Source organism: Saccopteryx leptura, chromosome 2 (genome assembly GCF_036850995.1).
Source record: "Saccopteryx leptura isolate mSacLep1 chromosome 2, mSacLep1_pri_phased_curated, whole genome shotgun sequence".
In the NCBI taxonomy this organism is placed as follows: domain Eukaryota; kingdom Metazoa; phylum Chordata; class Mammalia; order Chiroptera; family Emballonuridae; genus Saccopteryx; species Saccopteryx leptura.
Window position 1 is genome coordinate 164,283,084 of NC_089504.1, and position 14,050 is coordinate 164,297,133.

The 14,050-nt window shown below is 45.5% G+C and overlaps 1 protein-coding gene across 5 annotated transcripts in view; it reads left to right on the top strand.

Annotated features, from left to right (window-relative positions):
• Positions 1-5,996: 5,996 nt before the first annotated feature.
• EEF1AKMT1 (EEF1A lysine methyltransferase 1) overlaps positions 5,997-14,050 on the top strand; it is a 29,946-nt gene continuing 21,892 nt past the window's right edge. For 2 of the 5 annotated variants that reach the window (XM_066369207.1, XM_066369208.1), the window contains exons 1-2: positions 5,997-6,101; positions 6,257-6,439. In XM_066369207.1, coding sequence (XP_066225304.1) covers positions 6,036-6,101; positions 6,257-6,439 — 249 coding nt within the window. In that variant the 5' untranslated portion in view covers positions 5,997-6,035. Of the gene's footprint in view, positions 6,102-6,256; positions 6,440-10,602; positions 10,792-14,050 lie in introns of those variants that run through there. The other 3 variants (XM_066369209.1, XM_066369211.1, XM_066369210.1) reach the window with 2 other exon arrangements.

Sequence of the window (14,050 nt, forward strand, 5' to 3'; positions counted from 1 at the left end):
TATGGGAGTTGATGCTTCCTGCTCCTCCACCCTCCTCTCTCTCTCTCTTTCTCTCTCTCTCTCTCTCCCTCTCCCCCTCTCTCTCCTCTCTAAAATGAATAAATAAAAAAATATTTTAAAAAAACACAAAAAACGATGGGACCGGGAGGACTCCTCACACTGCCTGGCAGTATCTGAGTGCCTCACAGCCCCAGTTCGCTTTATTATATAGACCTATGCAAATCAAGGACCCTGATACAAAGTTGCACATCAAAGGCTAAGACAGGAACTCTCCCAAGGCAAAAACAGGATACATTAGTGAAATTTACAAACATCTGAAACAAACAAAGAGTCAGAGGAAGGGCATGTATATTGCTTCCTGCAACCCAAGGAAGGAAGTGGAGTGGGTGCAAACACTCAGCATCAAAGCCAAATATGGAGATGGAGGGGGGAGAACTTAGCCCCCTACCAAGCCTCGAATCTATAATGGCTTTTTGCCATTAACGGTCCACAACATCACAGGGGCCATATCAGTACTCCCTGTTCCTTCAATAGTTACACTCTTGGCAGCCCCAGAATATCAGTACTCCCTGATTCTAACATTCCCCCATCTCTTTTGGGCATAAATCAAACCCTTGATTCTTCATCAGTGGGGCGACTGGTATAAGGATGGGGCTCATGAGAATTTTCTACTTTAGCTGTAGCTATAAGCTAATTGGGTCAGGAGTCCTCCCTAGTATGTGCTGGCACGCTGATAGTGTGCCCTTAGTACTACAAGCTTTACAGACTAATTTCTTTCTGCCTTGCATTTTTCTTCTCTGTACTAACTTCTTGCAACTTACACAAACCTTCTGCAACTTACATAAACCTTCAATTTTTTTTTTTTTTGTATTTTTCTGAAACTGGAAACGGGGAGAGACAGTCAGACAGACTCCCGCATGCGCCCGACCAGGATCCACCCGGCATGCCCACCAGGGGCAATGCTCTGCCCACCAGGGGGCGATGCTCTGCCCCTCTGGGGCGTCGCTCTGCCGCGACCAGAGCCACTCTAGCACCTGGGGCAGAGGCCAAGGAGCCATCCCCAGCACCCGGGCCATCCTTGCTCCAATGGAGCCCTGGCTGCGGGAGGGGAAGAGAGAGACAGAGAGGAAGGAGGGGGGGTGGAGAAGCAAATGGGCGCTTCTCCTATGTGCCCTGGCCGGGAATTGAACCCGGGTCCCCCCGCACGCCAGGCCGACGCTCTACCGCTGAGCCAACCGGCCAGGGCCAAACCTTCAACTTTTATGCACTTTCTTATCCAGAAATAACTGGCCTTCATAACAACTTGCTTTTCCTTTTTCTTTTCAAAAGTACTTCTATACCTTATACCTCCTATTATCAAAACTATACAATTCCTTTCTAACTAATCAAAATTCTTTTTTTTTTTTTTTCTTTTCATTTTTCTGAAGCTGGAAACAGGGAGAGACAGTCAGACAGACTCCCCGCATGCGCCCGACCGGGATCCACCCGGCACGCCCACCAGGGGTGACGCTCTGCCCACCAGGGGGCGATGCTCTGCCCATCCTGGGCGTCGCCATGTTGCGACCAGAGCCACTCTAGCGCCTGAGGCAGAGGCCACAGAGCCATCCCCAGCGCCCGGGCCATCTTTGCTCCAATGGAGCCTTGGCTGCGGGAGGGGAAGAGAGAGACAGAGAGGAAAGCGCGGCGGAGGGGTGGAGAAGCAAATGGGCGCTTCTCCTGTGTGCCCTGGCTGGGAATCGAACCCGGGTCCTCCGCACGCTAGGCTGACGCTCTACCGCTGAGCCAACCGGCCAGGGCCTAATCAAAATTCTTAATTCCTGGCCCTGGCTGGAAAGGGGGTTCGGGGCAAGCATAGTGTGGAGTATACTATAAAGCCCTATTTTTTTACATTGGGATTACACCTATTATCTAAGGTGTATGAGCTAGGCAAATCATCAGCGAGAGGGCTCCTGGCTGAATCAGAATGTCTCCAAGCTGCTGGTGAATCACAGAACTTGTCTTCAAAGAACTTTGATAAGTCAGCTTGGGGAGTTATGGGGTTGTTATTATCCCAGGTGTTATTCTGTGCTATAACTGTGCTATCTGCTGTCCTGATTAAAACCTATTCCTGAAACTCTAGTCCCTTGCTGGGTAAACAATAAAAAGTCATCAGTCCTAAGTGGAGGAGAAGGTGAGCTTTAGAGGCTCTCCAGGGGTCCGCTTGACTTGCCATCTCCGAGATCCTTCGTCAGGTTGGGCCGGCTTCACGTGGGAGAGGTGGATCCAGTAGGGCTTTTCAGCTACCTTAATAGCTGTGGGTGTACTCAGGATCACCTGGAACAGTCTATTCCACCATGGCTCAAGGTTGCCTCGTCGGTGGTTGAGAATCCACACCCACTGTCCAGGCTCCGGTGGCTCCGGTAGTCGGGAGCTGTGTTCCGCATTCGATTGGGCTGATCTCTGGAGGGCCTGCACCTCGCTTCTGATGTGTTGCAGGGCCTGCAAGGACTTGAGGAAATTATGATTATAAATCTCTAGTTCCCCTCTGGTCAATCGAGGTACAAGGGGCACAGGTTGCCTAAATAAGATTTCATAAGGGGTCTATTTATTAAGATAGGGGGTACATCTGGTTCTAAAAAGGGCAAAAGGGAGGAGCTCAACCCAGTTTTCGCCAGTCTCCCCTCTCAGCTTAATTATAGTTTCCGTCAGAGTCCTGTTCATTCTTTCTACCTGTCCTGAATTTTGGGGCCTATAAATGCACTGCAATTTCTAATTAATACCTAACTTAGCGGCTAATTCTTGAGATATCCTGGATATGAATGCAGGTCCATTGTCTGATCCTAGGGCTAGGGGAATGCTATATCTAGGTATGATTTCCCTTAATAAGACTTTAAAGACTGTGGAAGTAGCCTCTCTTCACGTGGGGAATGTTTCCACCTATCCTGAGAAGGTGTCTAATAATACTAATAGATACTTATAACCTGACTTCCCAGGGGTCATCTCTGTGAAATCTATTTCCTACAGTTCTCCCGGAGCTTTCCCCCGATACCTCACAAAGGGGGGTAGCTTCTTATTCTGCGCATTTACTCTGGCACAGATGCTGCACCTCGAGACAATAGAGTGGACAATATCCCTGGTGTTGGGCCCTACATAATACTTCCTGATAAGTTCTAGCTTGTTTTGTCCTAGATGGGTACTAGTATGAATACTTCCTACTATTTCTCTTACTATTCTCTGGGGTAAATAGAGCTGGGAGTCAGGAAGCTCTATTTATCCCTGCTAATTTTTCTTCCCTTTCAACTGCATTCCTTCCTGCTCTTCTTCTGGGGAATATCTAAGATCCGGAGGTAGCATTGGCTTAGGCAGCAATGGCAGAAGGCTTTCTTGTGGCCTAGTGGCTGCCTCTCTTCCAGTGTCCTTTCTCCTTGTAATAGGCGCATTGATCCTTGTCTATTCGCTGTCCTTGACCCTTCCTCTGTCCCCCTTTTCCTTTGGGGGGAGGTTTCTGAGCAGCAATCAGGATCTTGGCTACCTCCTTTGCTCTGCCAACCTCCAGATCATCCCTGTTGATATATACCTTCTGGGCTATTTCTAATAGCTTACTCCTATTTTCTCCTTTAAATCCCTCTATTTTCTGAAGCTTTTTCCTAATATCTGAAGTGGCCTGAGTCACAAAGGCTATATTTACTAGTCTCCTGTTCTCTTCTGCCTCAGGATCTAGAGGGGTATATACTCTATAAGCCTCTATGAGTCTTTCTAGAAAGGCTGCTGGGGATTCCTCTCTTCCCTGAATGACTTCACTAACCTTACTGAAGTTGGTTGGCTTTCTAGCTGCTGCCTTGAGCCCCCTCAACAGAGTCTGGCGATACTGGAGGAGCGCGTCCCTTCCCCCAGCGGTATTAGTGTCCCAGGTAGGAGGTTGAGATGGGAGAACATTTTCTATTTCCCTTCTTTCCTTCCAAGTTTCCCTTTCTTCTCCTAGTACCGCCTTAGCAGCTTCTCTTATTATTCTATCCCTTTCTTCAGAAGTGAAGAGGGTTTGTAAAATCTGCTGACAATCATCCCATGTGGGTTGATGGGTCCTAAAAATGGTCTCAAGGAGAGATATTAGTCCCTGAGGTTTCTCGGAAAATGGGGGATTCTGATGTTTCTAATTGTATACATCACTAGTGGGAAAAGGCACATAGATGAGGCGAGGAGGTGCCCGTGGGCCAGCATCTGGTGCCAGCGGTGCCTCCTGGAGAGGCAAAATGGCTGCTCCTCTCGGAGGAGGAGGTAAAATGGCTGTATCTACCCACACATCCACATACAGGATTGGTCTGGGTTGGGAGCCCTATAGACCGTGGCTCTGACAGCAAACAAAATTGGAAGGTCAAAAGTGCCCTCTGTGGGCCGTCCCACATTAAATGCAGGCCGTTCCAGCTGGCTCAAGGTCCAGATGAAACCTGGACTCGGCTGCGGACCTCCATACCCCTGAGCCCTCTTCTGGAAATCAGAAAAATTCTTCAATAGGTATTCGAGCAGAGATCCCGGCACAGACTTCTGTTGTCCCATCCTAGATGACTCAGGAATAATGAGAAAGGGTAGGATACAGGCAACACACACTATTAACACAAGGAACACACTTGTCTCTCTCACACTCAACTCAGTCATTTGAGCTCAGACAAAAAGCAGCGCAGCGCAAAACGGATTCCTAATGTGACCAGTCACTCTTAAAGTTAACAAATCCAAATATCCAAATTTCAGAGAGTGGCATCCCGCTTCTGAAAGCCTTGGGTAGGTTACCGGCAGCATCCCACCTACTACCTCAGGATTGTGTGCTCCGGAGCCCAAAAGCCAAACCAAATAAGGATCCTCCGTGAATACTTACTCAGCTCAAGTTGTCCTTCCGGTCTCCGACCCAAAACTCCGCCAAGGGAGAATCCCAGACGAGCCCCCAAAATGTTGCATCCACCAGGTATGAGAACAAACATTGGGGACTTTCAGGAGTTTAGATGTTACTTTATTGGCCAGTTTAACCTGCGCAGGGGCGAACTCCCAAGATGTCCGGAGACACCGTGCTCATGAGAAGCTGCAAACGGAAGCCGCGCCTGGTGCTTACAGCCAGGTCCTTATATATCCTAAGTGAGCAAGTATGCTTACAGAAGCAGATGTGGCAGTTTAGCTATTGGCTAGGGAGGTCGCACGCAGCATAGCAACAGGGACCAGCATAGCAACAGGGGCCGGTTTTAGCTTAGTGGCGAATTTCAAACATAAACTTCTGATAAGGGTCTCTGACCTTCTTTGTTCTCAGCCTCACAGGGGCCATATCAGTACTCCCTGTTCCTTCAATAGTTACACTCTTGGCAGCCCCAGAATATCAGTACTCCCTGAATCTAAGTGATTTATTTATATGTTCAACTTATGCCAGAAAGGGTTTAAGGCGATTCTGGATAATACATAAAACAGCTCGATAATAAAATTGGTAAAGAAAATGAAGGGAAGGTAGGAACCGCAGTATAAAGTTTGACTGCCTTCTGGAATGGAAGATAATAAATGCGTCACTTGTGATTTGGTCACAGCCAGGTTTAACAAGTGCCTGTTACGTGCCAGGAACTTTGCTCTAGATTTTAATATATATATGGAAGGAATGTCGCTCCTTCACGCTGGGCCTGGCGTCTGTGGGGAGCTTAGAGAGGAAACCTGATAACCTTGGGGGGTCTAGAAAAGCTCTGCTCAGGCCATCAACATGACGAGACCACCCCTGTCTTGATCTCTACTATAAGACCGAGCAGGCACATAGAAGAAACCCTTCTAGGTGTGTGTGAAATGTGCATCCACCCAGGAGATTATAGGTTTTTGCGTTTTGCTTGAAGGGGATCTAGTGCAAATCTTAAGTTGTTAGCCGAACTGCCCTCGCTCTTACAGTGTGCAGGGAACAGCCCCGGCGCGGGACTGGGACGCGCGCTGGGCTGGCGGGTGTGCGCACGCGCGGGCGCCGTTCGCCTGGCCCTGCCCATAACCCCGCCCCAGCACGCCCGGGCTTTGGGTGACTGCGCACGTGTGGCGGTGCATGGATGTGCGTGGCCTTGGAGTTGGCATTGCTTGTCTACCTTTCCCTGCGTGGTAGCGGAGGGGGAGAAGTCGGTGGTGTGTGTGGGGGCGTGGGAGATCGCGCACCGGGCCTGGCCGCGTGGGTGCGTCGCACAGCGATGACGTAGGGGGCGGGAGCTTCGTGGTTGTGCGCAGACGTCTTCGAGAGTGTGTCAGTGGACGCAGCTCGCACCTCCTGACTCAGAGTTCACGTGGAGCTGAGAGCGTTCGCTTTGCTCAGGAGGTGGTGAGTCCGCGCGGGACCGCCGGGAGGTCAGTCCGCGGGGAAGGGGACGCAGCCCGGGCAACTTCGTGCTGTGGCCGGCGAGGCTCTCGGCGGCGTCTGCCGGGACCGTGGAAGAACTTGACACGTGCGTTTGTGGACTGGGTAAGTTACGGGACGCCGGTACTGTGTGAGGGGTGACCGCGCGGCCCGGGACCCTGCTTCCTTTCGCGGGGGCGCGTGCACGCGCAGCTTCGTCCCCCGCACACCTCTCTACGCGGCCCCTCCCGCAGCCCCTCCTGCTGCTCCCCACGCTGCCCCACCCTCCAGGCCCAGGCGAACCGCCTGCGGCTGCACCTCTTCCCTACTCAGCCCTTGACTGCGGCCCCCTGCCCCCGCCCCGACGCTGAACGCGGCCTTGTCGAGAGCGCGCTTCTTCCTCTCTAGTACCCTGGACACCCCGGGTCGCGTAGTTCTGTCGTGGAGGGTTGTCCTATAAAGTGTACGGAGCTGACCAGCTTCTGTGCCTTCACCTAGTGGAGGCCAGCAGTGCCCTCTCTAGTTATAACAGCCAAAAATGCCTTTGGGCTTTACCGTATGTCCCCCTGGGGTGCCTTACCTGGCTTTTCTGTTGGTGCCACGTATATATGCGGCACTTCCCAGCTCTTCTGGACGTGAGACACACAATTTTACAAACCTGCTTAGAAAATTTCACGTAATGCCAAAGATGGGATAAAGTGATAGGTAAAAAAATGAGCACATTGAAACTAAAGGTCACTTAATTTAGACTTTAGTGATGTGTATTATGTCAGCATTTTGTTTTTTTCCACTTAAAGAGTGATGCAGTCTTGACCCTCACTGCAGTGAGATAAGAAACAGTCTGTAATTGCTAATGTTGCTGCCTGTAACTTCCTAATGTTTCTCCATGGATCTCATCACTGGCCAGCATAGATTTTAGTTCTCTTGTTTGTGGTCTCCCTGCCTAACTGGAATGGGAGCTTCAAGAGAACTGAGACTTCAGTTCCCATCACCAAGGCAGTGCTTCACACAGAGTAGTGCCTCGGTGAACGGTTATCAAGGGAATGGATTTGATCGACTTTAAAGTACACTTTTAAAAAAATAGATTTTAAAGATAAGATTCATACTAAAATATAGACTGAAGTTTCATGTTTTTAGCCATGAAAGAGTTTTCTTAAACTGCTCATTAGAATTCTTTGTTTTGCACGTCAAGTCAATGGACTTCTTTTTATGGTTTTCAAATTTTATTCCGCAATGCCTTGCTGCAAATTGGTAAGGGCTACTTTTTTTTTAATTTTTTAATTTAGTGAGAGGAGGGGAGGCAGAGGTGGACTCCCGCATGGGCCCTGACCTACTGACCGGGATTCACCTGGCAAGCCCACTAGAGGGCGATGCTCTGTGGATATGGGGCGTTGCTTTGTTGCAACCAGAGCCATTTTTTAGCCCCTGAGGTGGAGGCCATGGAGCCATCCTCAGCGCTCGGGGCCAACTCGCTCTAATGGAGCTATGGCTTCAGGAGGGAGAGAGAGAGAAAGAGAAGTGAGAGGGGGAGGCATGGAGAAGCAGATAGGTGTTTCTCCTGTGTGCCTTGCTGGGGAATCGAACCTGGAACATCCATATGATGGGCTGACATTCTACCACTGAGCCAACTGACCAGGGCCTAGAAAGTGCTTCTTAGTATTAATAAATAAAATTTAAATATTCTTGTCCTCATCAAGGATATACATATATGTGTGTGTTCAGATGTGTGTGTGTAGACACAGGCACTTTGTCCTTCCACTCTTCTAGGCATGGTCAGGAACAGCTTGTACACTTCAACTCTGCCAGGAGACGTGGCATTTTAATATACTGCTCACAAAAATTAGGGATATTTCAAAATAAATTTTAAGCGATAAAATATCCCCTAATTTTTGTGAGTATAGTTGTCAAGTTCTTTTCCCACATGAAAGGAATTCAGTCATGTAATACCAAACCAAATGAAACCTAGTGATTTGCTGTCAGGTGGTTGTGTTGGCTGAGTCTCAGTTGGGCATGTACCCACAGTGATATGTGGACTTCCCACTTGGAAAAGATCCAGCCTAGTAGCTCCCAGGATGCTTCCCTGGAAGTACATATATTTTTTTCTCAGTAAACTAAAATGACTCATTTCAACTCATAGTACTCTGGGGAGGCATCAAACTGTTTGGAAGCTGCATTTCAGGCACTTTACTTAGAGAATCAAATCCACAGGTCTCTGGATAATGTAATAGACATTTAAGAAATTATGTGTACACATATGAGAGTCAAGTGTCCAGTCCATTTCTTGCTCCCAGAAGGAACCACTGTCTTTCATCTTGAGGTTTTTCACTTGCTTTTATCTGCGTGTGTCTGAACTTCAAGTAAGTGGGCTTGTTTATATGATATATACTCTATAACTTTGTGAATTACACGTTCTTGAGACTCATGACTGTACACTGGTTTGTCAGTAGATGGTACATATGAGGTTTTGATTTTGTTTGTAAGATCTTAGGTGGAAGGTCTGGCTTTTTGATTTTGAAAAGAACATCATCAAAAGGCATTTCTTATTTTATTTTATATTTTTTAAGGTTTTATTTATTTATTTTTTTGTTGATTTGAGAGAGAGAAACAGATTTGTTGTTCCACTCATTTATGCCTTTATTTGTTGCTTCCCATATCTGCCCTGACTGGTGTTCGAACCTGCAACCTCAGTATGTCAGGACGATGCTCCAGCCAACTGAGCTACCTGGCCAGGGCCAAGAGGCATTTCTCATTTTCAATGACTCTCTGCATCTTTTGACTGGACACTCCTTTTAGGCCTGGTAAATTCCTCCTGTTAGAGTCCTGCTTGTCCATTTACCTTTGATGTCTTGGGCCTGGCGCCACGACTGGGTTGGACATACTGGCTCAGACAGGCTTTGGAGTTGGAAGGGAGCAACACAACGAAGCTCCTGAATACTTTTTGCTGACTTTCAACACATCAGTTGCTGTAAAATTTAGACACAGACGTTTTAGAAAGCAAGTAGGATACTGTTTTTGTGCCTTGAATAACTTTGCTTTATAAATGTATTTGGTTCCTATGTAGTAAGGAACCTGACCTCACCCAACTAGAGGTTTGGCCTTTGACAGGTAGCCTGTAAACACTTTCCCAAGTGATAAGAAGGTGTTATTCATGGAGGGCCCTCAGGCATGTCAGCCCAATCTTGTGGACTGGATCTGGGGACTGGCTTCAGCCAGTTAGGCAGAAACTCATTCATGCCAAGTGCCCTGAAGCCTCAATACAAACTGGACACTTGACTCTCATGTGTAGATGCCAGGAGGGTAGTTCCTGAGGTGGGCAGTGGAAGCTTCTTGTTTGGGATTTTCCTGGACTCCATGCATCTCTTCCTTGGCTGGCTCTTAATTTGTGCCTTTGCTCCATAACTGTGAGTATAGTTACCCTTAGTGGGTTCTGTGAGGCTTTCTAGTAAACTACTGACCGCCAGAGTGTTTTGGAGAGCCCCTAAACTTACAGTTGTCAGGGACGTTGGGGAGATATGGCTATGTACAGGGCTATGCCTTAACCTTGCAGCTTGGCTGACTAGGTGATACTCCAAGAAGTACTTGTGCCTGGCCATCAGTTCCTACAAAAACACCTCCTTTTCTCCCTTTCTCTGTTTTATTTTTCTTCTCTTTCTCCTTGTTATCCCTTTTATTTTTCATACCTCTTTCTGTGCTCCATTTTTAAAAAAAGTTTTAAGACTTTATTTATTCATTTTAGAAAGAAAATAGGAAAAAGGAGAGAGAGAGAGATAAGGGGGGGTGGAGCAGGAAGCATCAGCTCCTATCTGTGCCTTGGCCAGGCACACCCAGGGTTTTGAACCAGCGACCTCAGAGTTCCAGGTTGATACTTTATCCATTTTGCCACCACAGGTCAGGCCTCTCCCCCCCTTTTTTTTTAATCAATCCTTATCCTATCAGTAACACTCAGCAGCCTTAGATTACAGTGATGTTCAGTATAAATAGATCTGATTCAGAGACTACTGTGAAATATCTGCACATGGCCATTCGGGTACCAAAAGAAAGCAAAATGTCTTCAAGTTCTTACAGTAAAATTTTCATTCTGCAACGGATCATAACAATATGAAAATCTCATTTGTAAAACCTGAATAGCTTTAAAGGAAAACTTTGTATTTGTTAAATTATAGTTTAGTGGATGACCTCTGCAAAGGCTTGATCTCATTTAAATATGTATGTTTCCCTTTTTAAAAAAACTTACTTTAAGTTTGGATCTTTGCTGTGAGATAAACATTTTCAAATTATTGGTTGGGCAGGAGCCCTTCTATTTATTTATCTGCAGATCATAGACAATTTGTGAGATGAGTGACTCGGAAGATGACGATGTCCCCCAGCTTTCTTCCCATGCCTTGGCTGCTCTGCAGGAATTTTATGCCGAGCAGAAGCGCCCCTGCGCCCCAGAAGAGAATGACAAACACAGCGTCGGGAGAGTAGAAGAGAACTGGGTGAGCAGACGCAGTCCATATCTATTGGGAAACCTACTCTAGACTTAGTCCAGCATTTGTTTATATCCTACCTGGTGCCCAAAACTCTATGTCACCTGTCATTCGGAGCTGATACCCTGTTTGAGGAACTAGGACCGAAAGCTGTCCAAAGATAGTTTTTAAGACAGAATAAATGGAGCTTTTCCTGCTGCTGAACTCTCAACAGTTTGGTGATCAACGGACAGAACCTTTCAGACAAGGGTGTGGCATGTCATTGTGTCCAAGGCAAAGTTGTGACTCCTGGTGTGCATGCATGTTCTGTTGGTTTTTATCAAGCCCCGATCCTGAGGAAAGGGAAAAATGTCACAGCAGTAAAGGGTGACTGAACTTAAACTTGTAATGAAACATTAATTTTAGACAGATATTAATAGTTTCTGGTTCACAGTGTGCATTTTAATTGTATCTTATGGTCCCAATAAAAATAGGCAGTAAAAGGAAAAAAAAAGGAGTTGAGGAAAACTCCTAAGCTGGGTTGTAGAAATTTAAATTTTTTGAAGAAGGCAATTGAGAAGTAGATGAGGCTTGAATTTCCTATGACTCCCTCTAGATCAGTGGTAGTCAACCTGGTCCCTACTGCCCACTAGTAGGCGTTCCAGCTTTCATGGTGGGCGGTAGCAGAGCAATCAAAGTATAAATAAAAAGATAGATTTAACTATAGTAAGTTGTTTTATAAAGATTTATTCTGCCAAACTTAGCGAAAATCCAACATAAAGTACTTGGTAAGTAATTATTTTTATATGCTTTAACTTGCTGTAACTCTGCTTTATAAATTTTATAAAGTAAAGTTACTTCCCTACTTTATAAATCACCATTACTGTGGAACCTGTGGGTGGTTAGAAAATTTTACTACTAACAGAGATATAAAAGTGGGCGGTGGGTATAAAAAGGTTGACTACCCCTGGTCTAGATAGTAGATTCGTCTTCTCTATCCATTTGCAACTGGAGTGGAGCTTTGTATGCTTGATGCTTTTTCTTTTTACAGTCTTTTATATTTTATGTATTTTGTCCTATACAAGTATTGCTACCCCAGCTTTTTTCTGTTTGTATTTGCATTAAATATTTTTTTCATCTCTTTCAGTCTGTTTGTGTCTTTTGTTCTGAGGTGGGTCTCTTGTAGACAGCATATATATGAGTCGTCTTTTCTTATCCATGCAGCTACCCTATGTCTTTTTGTGTGTGTGTGTGTGTGTGTATGTATTTTTCCAAAGTTAGAAGCAGTCAGACAGACTCCCACATGTGCCTGACGGGGATCCACCTGGCATGCCCACTGGGGGACAATGCTCTGCCCATCTGGGGCATTGCTCCGTTGGGGCCGGAGCCATTCTAGCGCCTGAGGCGGGAGCCATGGAGCCGTCCTACGCGCCTGGGACAACTTTGCTCCAGTGGAGCCTTGGCTGTGGGAAGGGAAAAGAGAGACAGAGGAAGGAGAGGGGGAAGGGTGGAAAAGCAGATGGGCGCTTCTCCTGTGTGCCCTGGCCGGGAATTGAACCCGGGACTTATACACACCAGGCCGATGCTCTACCATTGAGCAAACGGCCAAGGCCTACACTGTCTTTTGATTGGAGCATTAAATCCATTTACATTTAATGTGATTATTGATAGGAACATGTTTATTGCCTTTTTATTATGCATACTTATGTTCCTCTCTTTATTTTATTTTTTGTCTTAAAGAAGACCGTTTAACATTTCATGTAATTTTGGTGTGGTGGTGATGAACTTTAGTTTTTTCTTGTCTGGGAAGCTCTTTATTTTCCTTCAGTTTTATTTACTTTTAAATATCTTATTTGTTGATTTTAGAGAGAGGCGAGAGAGAGAAAGGCGCTGGGGAAGGGAAGGGAGGAATGGGAAGCATCAGTTGTAGCTATGTGTCATAAGTGCCTTGACCCAGCAAGCCAAGGGTTTTGAACCAGTGATCTCAGCATTCCAGGTCGACACCTTATCCACTGTGCCACCACAGGTCAGGCATACTTCAATTTTAAATGACAGCTTTGATGGATAGATCCGTCTTGGTTGTAGGTCCTCATTTTGTATCACTTGGAATATTTCTTGCCAATCTCTTCTGGCCTGAAATGTTTCTGTTGAGAATCAACCCACACTGTCTTATAGAAGTTGCCTTGTAGGTAATTGTTTTTCTCTTGCTGCTTTTAAGATTCTTTTTGTCTTTAACTTTTGGCATTTTAATTATGATATGTCTTAGTGTGGGCCTCTTTGGGTTCATCTTGTTTGGGATTCTCTGTGCTTTTTGGACTTGTGTGTCTTTTTCCTTCACCAAATTAGAGAAGTTTTTAGTCATTATTTCTTCAAATATTATTTCTTCAAAATCCTTTGTTCTCTCTCTATTTCTTTTGGTACTCCTATGATGTAGATGTTATACTTGATATTGTGCGAGAAGTACATTAATTAAACTATTCTCCTTTTTCAAAAAATTTTTTATTTTTGCTGCCCCGATTGGGTGTTTTCTGCTACCTTGTCTTCTAAATTGTTAAGTTGATCTTCTGCTTCATTAAACCTGCTGTTTATTCATTCTAGTGTATTGTTTTCTTTTTTTTTTTTAGATGAATATGTGTCAAAGATTTTATTCAACTCAGTAATTTAGCTAGGGATCCAGGCAAAGAGTAAAGTTGGTTTCAAGAAGAATGACAAACAGTTAATATAGATCATCAGGACTATAAAAGAATGTATAAACAAGATTGCTTAGGTTAGATACAAAACTGCTAAAAGACTCTACAGGGCAAAATAAAAACAAAACTTAGGTGGATTTTTTCTGCCAGAAAACTCTTAAAGTTAACATGTAACATTACACTGTGTGGTTCTCATCAAATGGTAAATAACAAAGTCAGATGCAGCTACAATTTTGTAGAAAATTTAAGTAATCTTTGTGTGTGTGTTAGACAGTGTCCTAGAGCAGTGGTCAGCAAACTCATTAGTCAACAGAGCCAAATATCAACAGTACAACGATTGAAATTTCTTTTGAGAGCCAAATTTTTTAAACTTAAACTATATAGGTAGGTACATTTCTTATCCAGGTAGCGCCCACACATGATATTTTGTGGAAGAGCCACACTCAAGGGGCCAAAGAGCTGTATGTGGCTCACAAGCCATGGTTTGCCAACCACTGTCCTAAAGTAACACTGGAAGGACAGGCTACATCCTCTTGATTTCTAAGTTGGGGAAAAATAATTCATAATAGTGAAGTTGTAGAGGCAGTAGAAATTTGATA